The 10,299-nt window shown below is 37.8% G+C and overlaps 1 protein-coding gene across 4 annotated transcripts in view; it reads right to left on the bottom strand.

The window, feature by feature from the left end:
- Nucleotides 1–9,680, bottom strand: part of Uggt (UDP-glucose-glycoprotein glucosyltransferase) — a 40,097-nt gene extending 30,417 nt beyond the window's left edge. For 2 of the 4 annotated variants that reach the window (XM_067111988.1, XM_067111986.1), the window contains exons 1-7: nt 8,038–8,164; nt 4,251–4,489; nt 3,732–4,039; nt 3,221–3,337; nt 2,033–2,202; nt 1,375–1,594; nt 95–284 (exon numbers count right to left, since the gene is read on the bottom strand). In XM_067111988.1, coding sequence (XP_066968089.1) covers nt 95–284; nt 1,375–1,594; nt 2,033–2,202; nt 3,221–3,337; nt 3,732–4,039; nt 4,251–4,479 — 1,234 coding nt within the window. In that variant the 5' untranslated portion in view covers nt 4,480–4,489; nt 8,038–8,164. Of the gene's footprint in view, nt 1–94; nt 285–1,374; nt 1,595–2,032; nt 2,203–3,220; nt 3,338–3,731; nt 4,040–4,250; nt 4,490–8,037; nt 8,165–9,537 lie in introns of those variants that run through there. The other 2 variants (XM_067111987.1, XM_067111985.1) reach the window with 2 other exon arrangements.
- Nucleotides 9,681–10,299: the final 619 nt, after the last annotated feature.

A 10,299-nucleotide genomic window follows, 5' to 3' on the forward strand; every position in this document is an offset into this window, starting at 1 on the left:
TTTCCCTTTAACAATATTTTATTTCAAAAGGCATCATAGGGTAGAGAAAAAAAGTCACGGATGATTTTCGGCTTATTAAGAATAAAGCACTCACCAAGTTTATGCAAGCCTCCCATGACCCGTTCTTCAGTGCGTATGTGATCAAGCAGAGTGTAAATATCGGTGTAATCCATATCAAAGTACATGCCATTGATGAAAATAGCTCCATCAGATGGGCTGACATCCATCTGTGAGCTTATCTGGTTTTGGTTCTTCAGTATTTCTCTCTTCATCTTATCATCAACCTGGAATAAAAAATGAAAAATGAAAAACAAGAAATTTGGGCTTACTGTATTTCGATATTTTAATAATAACAGTTTTTCTTCCACCACCTGCTTTTCTTTAGTATGTTGTAATTAAAACTAGACACCATAATAATCCAAGGGCTCTATACCTTACTCAGAAACATTACCAAGGAACACATTAATATCAATTTGTGACCACAACCTAGGCAATACAGTACTGGAGATAATTAAAAAATGCAAAAACTTCAAATACAAGGAATAACTGCAACAAGAATGTGTCTGAGAAATATTTTTGTACAAAAACTGAATTAAAATTCTTCACCAAGTTAAACTACAAAAAATGAATGCAAGAGAATACAAGATGCCCTTGATTTAGGTAACCATATTTTCATTCACAGACATCGTACCTAAATTTAATAAGTTATGACAACTTTTGAATGCTTATTAAAGAAATTATGAGAATAACTACTGCATGCTCAACTTTCAAATTTCATATTTTGTACATATACAGAAATATCTTGATAACAGCTTTAACCACAGAAATTTATATACAGTATGCTGGATAAGCATGAAGTAATCCTGGTACAGAAATACTATTGTGAAAAAACACTTTTGAGCAACATTTCCAGATTCTCAAGGGTTGGTCTGAAAGGTTTGCTTTTACAAGTGGCGCATGGTACACTTCAAAAAGTGTAGCACAACTAGAAAGAAGTACAGTCGATGCAAAAAGACTACAGGAAGCTGATGAAAAGAAAGACAGGAACAGCGCATAAAACCTTTGGCGCAATCTGCAGTGTCGTGCAAATCACCCTGCATGTAGTACCACCCTGTAGTAATGTGATGGTATGCCCAGGTCAAGGACCTTAGAAAAATATACGTACCAATTAACCACAGTCAACCTACAATTTATGTACTACAGTAGTCCTTCAACTTGCAAATTGCTTGCAATATTTTTTCAGTAGAAAATACAGCTAAAGGTTATACAGGGCACTTTTGAATGACTTCCAACTAAAATGGCATACTCAAAATTAATGCATAATTGCACTCACATTTATATTCAAAGCAACAACACAAGAATAACACTGCATACCTTTGTTCTGACAAGCGAGCGAGCAAGCATAGGAAAATTTTGAGCAGTGTGAGTAAACAGACTCAGGCGTTCCTCCTCAGGAGCAGACATGATTCGCTGAGCTGCCTGCATGCTGAGATGCTGAAGTTGCCACACTTTCATGGGGGCCATCTCATGCTGTGAGTCAATAATGTGCTTGCGGAACTGATTCAGTTCCTCTGTTTTGTCTGGATAAAGAGACCTGGAACAATGTCATACTTAATATTTTATTGGGATAACATGCTTGCTGACTGACAACCTTTTCTCTTTCTTTTAGCTGCAGGCATACAATTGTGCAAGTTATCAACAAGGTACGTTCTGCCGTAAACTCATCCTTTAGTTTAGAATATGAATATAAAGTGCAAGTTTTGAAAATATCTGATTAGTTTCTAAAAATCCATCTTTTACAAACTTCAGAACTAGAGATAATGGAGACTAATTCCCTGTTCATAAAAAATGGGCTTATGAAAACAATATCAATTACTCATATTATTTGCAGTGAAAAAGTTGAAAATATTTTCAGCTTTTTCTCTGCAAATTTTAATCATACATGAAAGAATGTGAAGCCAAACTTCCATAATGCTGTAATACAAGTCACTTGAACAACTTGTCAAATTCATAAGCTACAATTCTTACTTACTCTAACTTTGAGAAGAGGAAACCTTCCACTTCTACTTCTTGGTCATCATCATCCTCTTGCTGCCCTCTGTCATCCTCAACCTTTGTGTCGTCTTGAGCTTTATATTCAGTACTCTTGATTGCCAATTCTACGCCATAACCACTTAAACGTACTTTTCTTGGCAAGACCGCCTGCAGAAACATAATTATTGCAAATTCACTAGAATGGCCTGAATTTATATCTTGAGTTTTATTAAGTCAAACTCCCACAAACAGAAAATATAGATATATACAAAATTAAACTTTATGATATGAACAGAATAATCAAGGACACTGAATATAACTTGCCATGGATTACAACGAGGGTAATATTTTAGCCTACATACATGAATTGATAAAAAATAAGCCAATTTTGCAATTAACTTCTTCAGGGTATCCAGGGCTATAATACTAATCAGTCAACAGTCACACAGTGTCCAACATCTATGTTTCTAGATTTGACTCAAATATTACTAAACAAAAAGTCACTGATGTTCAAAACATCAATTTAAAATACTCATTTCAATCCAATTACTTATCTTGATGTACACACCCACAGGAAAATCCTCTTTAAGATAAGTTCATTTGAGGCTGATTGCTCTAGGGATTCATATGGTTTCCTTAAATGGATCATTCTGAGTGAGAAAATTTATGGTGTAATTCCTTGTTGCCTGACATCACAATTCATGGACCTCTATCTCTTTCAATGGATGATAAAGAGTCTAAGACCAAAATAGCAGCAGGAAGTGGATAGAGACCTTTTCAATTAAAACAACTTTAGAAAATAGAGCATTTAGAGGGGTACAAGTGAAAAGGAAGTTCATTTGTATGATCTGGAACTCGTACCTGTTAAAACACTTTTACGGACTCGCATAAAAATTCATGGCCTAAATGTGACGAAACCTACAAATAGATGTTGTGGCAAATGGTAATTTCTGAAGTCACATCTATGCCAAGCTACTGCAACTCAAACATACAGGCTACTGGGTTACCTGAAAACCTGCACATTTCCAACAAGTACTCTGATCACTATAAAACAATGGTATATAATCCAGATTCAACAGATCAACTAAATAAAAATAGAAACTAAAACTTTTAATGTTATTTCTAATACATGAGGTTATGCCAAATGTAGGAAAACAAACAGTATATCTAACTTAGTCATTAATACCTTGACATTATGTCTCAAAACATAGTCAACTTTTCCCTCTCTGACAAGAGCGCTCAGAGCTTCATGAAACTGGCGGAATTCTGGTGTCCCAATTTCACCATACAATACCACTCCAATCTGAAATTTAAAGAACACAACTTACAGGAGCAGTTATAACAATAAAAATATAGTACAGTACTAACTAACTAATAATAATAATAATAATAATAATAATAATAATAATAATAATATGACCTAAAAATTATATTTTTAAAGATCTGACAAGATAAACATGGAAAGGACTCTAATTTGTCCTAAATAATATTTTGGAAGGACTTCCTCTGTGAGTAGTGCTGATGGCAAGTCTGTCAAAACTAATAGTTTGTTGGAGTGAGTTACAAATATCTGTACTCTTCATGACCAAGAAAGATGGTTTGGAGACAACTGTACTGCAGAGAGGACTGACATATTAGGGGAACATCTACTGTTGAAAAAAGAGCAAAGACAATCATCAAGGAATCACCTTTCTTACCTTAGAGTTTTCTCCACCTGGAAAGTGATGGTCAACTTCATATGTCACTGGTTTTGTACCTCCTCCTCCTCCTTCAACAAGCTTCTTCATTTCATTTACATCACACGTCAGCTGGCCATTAACATCTGCTGTTGCTCCGCATGTTTTGCTTGGTGTTACTCCTCTATCAAGAGCTATTTGTCTAAACATTTCAATTTTTGGAGAATAAATACGCATTGACAGACTTAGTTTCAATAACTTCACCTGTGAAGGCGTAAGAAAATTACTGGCAGCAGCGAGCGTCTCCGCAAATAGTGATTTTTCATTTTCTGAAAAAAAAAGGAAGCATAATCTGTTACCATTTAAATAAGGTAGGAAACTTCCGTCTTGAACACGTCACTTAAGACTTCTAACTTTCAGGTTGGTATCTGATTTTATTCCCATTTCTACACTTTCTTTTCTCCCTTTTCATGACTGCCATGTTATCCCAGTAAATTAGTAAATTCAGAATATACAATACTGATAACTACATAAACTTACCTCTAACTTCTACTTTAATGTCTTTTTTAGCAATAATTTCTACAAAACCCCAGAATGCAGCAGAATTCTCTTCTGCTAAATACTCTGCTGCTTCTAGAAGTAAAGGGGTGTGAGGCCATTTTGTCGAAAGATGAGTAGTTACAGGTTTTGCTTTTCCTTGACAATGAACATCTTGAATACCTAAGCAAACAAGGCTAACTAATCCTAAAAGGTGACGTAGTCTTCTCATAACTGCATCTCTGAAAGTAAAAATGAAAGAAAGATTAAAAAATGATGACAAAACATGTTTAACGACAGGTCTCACACACATTAAGCAAACTGTACTGTATATTACCAAAGAATGCAGTAAAACATTATTACTTGACTTAAGAAGCAACGTGGCATTTGGAGTGCAAATGCTAGTTGGTAAAAGCAGGCTCCTTCTAGAAAATAAGAGGGGCTGAAAGTGAGGGTTGCTCCACTTGTCATAAACTGATATCTGGTTCAGCTCTGCTTTATTTGGGTAGTGCATAGAAGTTGGGACAAGCCCATACTGTTATTGTGGCAAATCCAGTTGATAAGTGTCACAGAATACAGGTAGTCCCTGGTTTACGACGGGACCAGCTTACGACATTCCGAGGTTACGGCGCTTTTCAAATATATTCATCAGAAATTATTTCCCCGGTTTACGACGCATGTTGCAGGGTTACGACGCGTCGTACGCCAATCCAACGGAAGATATATGGCTCCAAAACGGTAGAATAATAAAAATTTGGAGGTTTTTTTAATGAAAAACTCAATAAAAATGCAGTTTACATCGTTTTCAATACACCCAAAGCATTGAAAGTAAAGTTTTCTTAGGATTTTTGACAATTTTCGACAATTTTTCGGTTTGCGACACGGCGTAGGAACGGAACCCTTGTCGTAAACCAGGGACTGCCTGTAAAAGTTATTCAGTGTGTAAACTATTAAAAAATGTATTATTTGGTCATTTATTGCCAATTCATGGATCCTAATTTTATCATCGTTAATAAATCTTCAAAAGCCCAAATTAGATGTTAATGGTGTCATACACCCCCTCTGTGCAGTAGCAGTCATGATTCCTGTTTTGTGGCACATTGCATGCCCAATGGATAGGTCAAGGGAATTTCAAACCATGCCAGTAAAATACTGAGTTGACCTAGGTCATGCTATAGGCCTATTGTACTTTTTAAATTCAACTAATCTGTGAATTGATTAATATGCCCACTCTGATCCAAATTCATTAGTTCTTTTTATTTATGTTTCCAAAGGCCATAATGGAAGCACATACTCTCAAATTTATCAACTGCATCACTATCTGATAAATTGACTGTTTCAGAGAAGCCAATTTTCTACCACTGAAACAATCTTGCCCATAACCTTATATTGTACTGTATTATGAAGTAGGATCTAGATGTCCTGTATAAACTTCAAGCACTTCTGGAATTACTGTATGTATTTATCCATTGCAGAGCCATCCAACACCTCCAGCCAAAGACTTGTTACCCTCTCAACTGAAGATTCAGCAACCAGGGCCTTGCAATGTCACTGTCACCTCCAATCAACGGAAGAAGGTTAAAAAGAAGGTTGAAGCCCAAAGCTTTTAACTCTGCAAATTTGAATAAGGTAATAAGTGCATTTGTTGTGTTTGGTAGGTTAGCATGGTGATAAGTTTGGATTCTGACCTACCATACGGCCAGTCCTACATGTTTGATTGAAAATTTCCACTCTTCATTCTGCATTGCTTGTATTTTCACTGTTAATTTTTAAGGAAGGGGGGGGGGAGGCTGACGCTTCCAGCTAGGTCTAGGCAAGGCAACCTAGTTTGAGGTTAGGTTAGGATTTATCACTGTTAATGGTTAGCCTAAACCAGTCCATGTGTCCCTACAAAAACTTCCACACATTGTATTACTCAAGTTCATTTTTTCACTTTGTTAATTTGGGATCTGGCCCCCACCCAGGTCAGGACACAGCACTGTAAAGTAGTCTAAGGTTAGGTTAGGATGTATCCCTGCTGAAATAATCCTAGCCTGTGTCTTTGGCATGCTAGGCTATTAAGCAGTCTGCAAGAAGTTGCAGCCAATACCTTGCCATGTGTTGAATGGAAACTTATACCCAACAGCCTACATACATGCAAAGGCTGTCGCCAGACCTGTTTGAGGGGAAGGGGCTTGTTTTCTACCAAATTTGGACCTTTATGGTTGTATAGCCTAGTCCCAGGCATTAATTTTCATACACATAGGGGCTGTTGACTGATGACTTTTTAAATTCTGTGATGAAAGAAAGCCACCAAACAATTACACACCCAGTTAGGCCTAATCATAATAAGCAAAGCTGTTCTACTAATATAAAGAATAAAGTCAAACAGAAAAATGGGACCGAAAGGAAACGAGATAAGACACGTCAAAATTGTTCTCAGCAATTGCACTTCAGTATTATAAAACTAAAAACTTACAGTATCTCGTTTTGGACTTGAAAATATAATTTTCCTGTATTTTAATGTTTGCTTTGACATTTGTTTCGTTTGCAAATGACCTAACCAACCACACATTATTAAGCAGGGTTCAACCCCAGGTTAAGTTGTTTACCTGTGGTTGCTTAGGTAATTTGTGAATGAAATGAACATCAGAAACATACAAAGCCTACATTTAAACATGGGAAAATGTTTGACAAGTATAAAATGTGTAATGGTTTAAAGTAAAATTTTACCAAACTTTTTTTCAGAGTTGTCAAAAAAGTGTGATAAAAGGTCCAGATAATTACTCATTTTAGATTTTCTCTGAAAGTGAACCTTTCAGCTGGAGGGGAGTAGGGGTCAGCTGACCAACTCCATAGCTATGGCCCTGCATAGGTTACAGTTAGGGGAAACAGCGAAGATGGGGTTTACACGTGGTCTGGCGTAGGCTACCCCATAACTGTAATAGACATTCCAGAGGGAGTGTGACTTAACCAGACCTACCTTTACCTAGTCTAATCTCACGCACTGTGCCCTTACCTAGTTGGGAAGGCTTGACCCCTATGGACACCCCCAAGTAAATCATGGCCCCTCCATCTACATACTACATGTTATGGCCTCTTCTGTGGAGTTTTGGATGCAGAAACCCCAGACTCAATGTCTTAACATGATACCCTAATACCCTGATCAATCCTGGACCTGACTGCTGCATTATTCTATCTGTCAAGACTATCTATCAATAAAGATGGGACCGAAGTGGGAAATTGTTTTTGGGTGCCTTTGGCAATTAACCTGGTCAGTGCCTCAATAGCCTAATTCTGTGGTTAAGTCATGTGGATCGGTTGAAGTTTGAAGTTAAGTAAAGGGAGCCAGTTGAGAGTGACATACACAGGTTCTGCTGATGAAAAAACCTAACCTTTACTAGAGTGCCATGTCCTAGGTTTAACCTAATTTACCCTAATCACCAAAAATCAAAAGCCACGGCCTACCTAACCTACCCTAGGCTAAGCTCTTGTGGAGATGGCCTAGTTTCTGACAACATCTTTCGGTTTAACCTACAGATAGGCTACATAGTTCCATAAATTAAGCTGGGCTAAGCAAGTCTAAGGATAAGCTTTGAATGCAGACTTCTGAATGGACATACAGCCCCATGGGTTGATTGCTGAGTGAGGGGTCATGACCTACTTGGAGTAGCCCTGAACCCTCACTCTGCATTCCTTTTCATAGTGTGCAGAGTAAGGAGGCGGGTAGGCGTTAATTATTTCACCTAGAAAAACTTTCATAGAAGATGAGTTACTCTACATGCTTTAAACCACCCAAAAAGTAACTTACCATATTAATTTCTGTCAGTTTGCTGATTGACAATTTTTTCCACAAAGCATCTTCTTCTAAGTACCCAGTTGACGTGAGGAATACCACTCAAGTTTTAATTCGGGGGATCCAAGGGGGCGAAGCTCTCTCAACCTGTTTAGGGCACGGTGCCTTAAGTCAGGTTAGGAAGGTAAGGTCTGGTTAGGTCAAGAAATGGCTATCTCATTGTTCGTTATGGGAAACATATATATTAGAAGTGAAAACTACCCGGTATTTCTAAGTAATAGATACACTGCGGGTATTTAGCGAGAAATGGCAGTTTCTTATAGTATTTTGGTTGCTTATTTACAATTTAATGTTATTTTTTGGGGGTCGGCTGTAATCAACCTGTAATTAACCCCTGAAGTCCATCCAACAAGGGGTTTCCACATGCGATCTTCGCAAGACAGAGCACGGCTACGTCTGTTTCGAACGGTTCATATCCCGTCTGGCAAGTGCAATACCTTGGAAACTGGTTTTTTCTACATTTTTACAGCTGCTGACACAAGTGGTGCATATGTTTGTTGTCTGCCAAATGGAATGTCCCTTCGCCATGTTTAGTACTGGCCTGGGGGGGGACGGTACCCATACGCTAACAAGTTATTGGACTTGCCGGACGGGATATGAACCGTTCGAAACAGACGTACCCATGCTCTGTCTTGTGAGGATCGCGTATGGAAACGCCTTGTTGGATGGACTTCTGGTGTTAATTACAGCTGACCATCAAAAAATGTTAAATTGTAAATAAGCAACCAAAATACTATAAGAAACTGCCATTTCTCGCTAAATACCCGCCGTGTATCTATTACTTAGATCTACCAACTAACCAAATGGTTCTTAGCCAAGTCAAATAAACCTAATCCTTCGGGCCAGCCCTAGGAGAGCTGTTAATCAGCTCAGTGGTCTGGTTAAACTAAGATATCCTCTCTCTCAACCCTACTACTGCACCCCTCTGGTTTGTCAACTACCAGTTTTTACGCGGTATGGGATCGTGTTTAGTATCAGCCCCTTGGGTTATAAAGTAAAAATATAAACAAGAGACTGTAAACATCATAAACACAAACAAAAGACAAATATAACCTAAACACACAAGAAAAAAGCTGGAAATAAGCTATCCCGATCGCCGACTGCCGGGAACCGGGCCGCGGTAGTAGTCTTCCGTTTTGCCACCAGAAGAACCCTGACCTGACGCCGTGCCGTAACCTGACCTGGCGCAAATGACCCTTGACCCCTTCATCTGCACTCTACCCTTCACTCAGACCAAGCCAAGTCCAAGTCTGAGCTTTCGGAAGCAAAATTCTGAATTGAATGGCCGCTGACCTATCCTTCTTGACATTTGACCAGGTCTGAGCGAGACCGCTTTACAGACCCAGACAGAATCAAAACGACGAGACCTTAGGGTCAGGTCACGACAAAATGGCGAACTGCCGCGTTTAACGAAGGAGTTATCGTCCTCCTGAACTAATTATGGGTCGTACTTACGTTGGTTCGGCTACTCGGACAAGGAGGAAAGTCTGGTCATAAGATGTGGCCAATTGTCAGTTTGTAAACAAGCTGACAATAACACATGTTTATAAGGTCACAGAATCCTTCTAACCTTTCGGGTAATGAGATCGAAACAATGTAGTTGAATTCTGTTTATAGATTTCGATTGTTTATTTTGGGTATGTATCGATGCTCTTTTGTTTTTATCAAGCGCGTATTGTTGCGCTTATCGTTGCGTTTGGCCAATCAGCCTTCGCCGTGTACTTTTAGCCTTTGCTGATGCAAGAGAATGAAGGAATAAATAAATAAATAAATAAACAAATAAACTAATTAATTAATTAATTAATGAGTATAGGAGAACGGAGAATATGAAAACAGGGAGATAAAGAGAAACGAAGCAAGGGAAAAGAAATCAGGTTTTAAGGTACTTTATCGATATCAATATACAGTTTAGATATATATATATATATATATATATATATATATATATATATATATATATATATATATATATATATATATATATATATATATATATAATATAGTCCATTTATAAATATCATGCAGACAACGTCAATTAGAAAGGTTACGAGATTGCTTTCTTTTTTATCTTTAATCCCAGACGTCCTTTCTCAGCTTGTTACGCATCTCGTGGAAATAGATTTAACAGGTTGACTCCGGAAGGAAATCAGTGAAATCGTAATGATAATAAATCGGTCCATTGTCGTCACTGGAGATAGTATCCATCAGAGCGATTGC

Source organism: Macrobrachium rosenbergii, chromosome 11 (genome assembly GCF_040412425.1).
Source record: "Macrobrachium rosenbergii isolate ZJJX-2024 chromosome 11, ASM4041242v1, whole genome shotgun sequence".
NCBI classification, from domain to species: Eukaryota; Metazoa; Arthropoda; class Malacostraca; order Decapoda; family Palaemonidae; genus Macrobrachium; species Macrobrachium rosenbergii.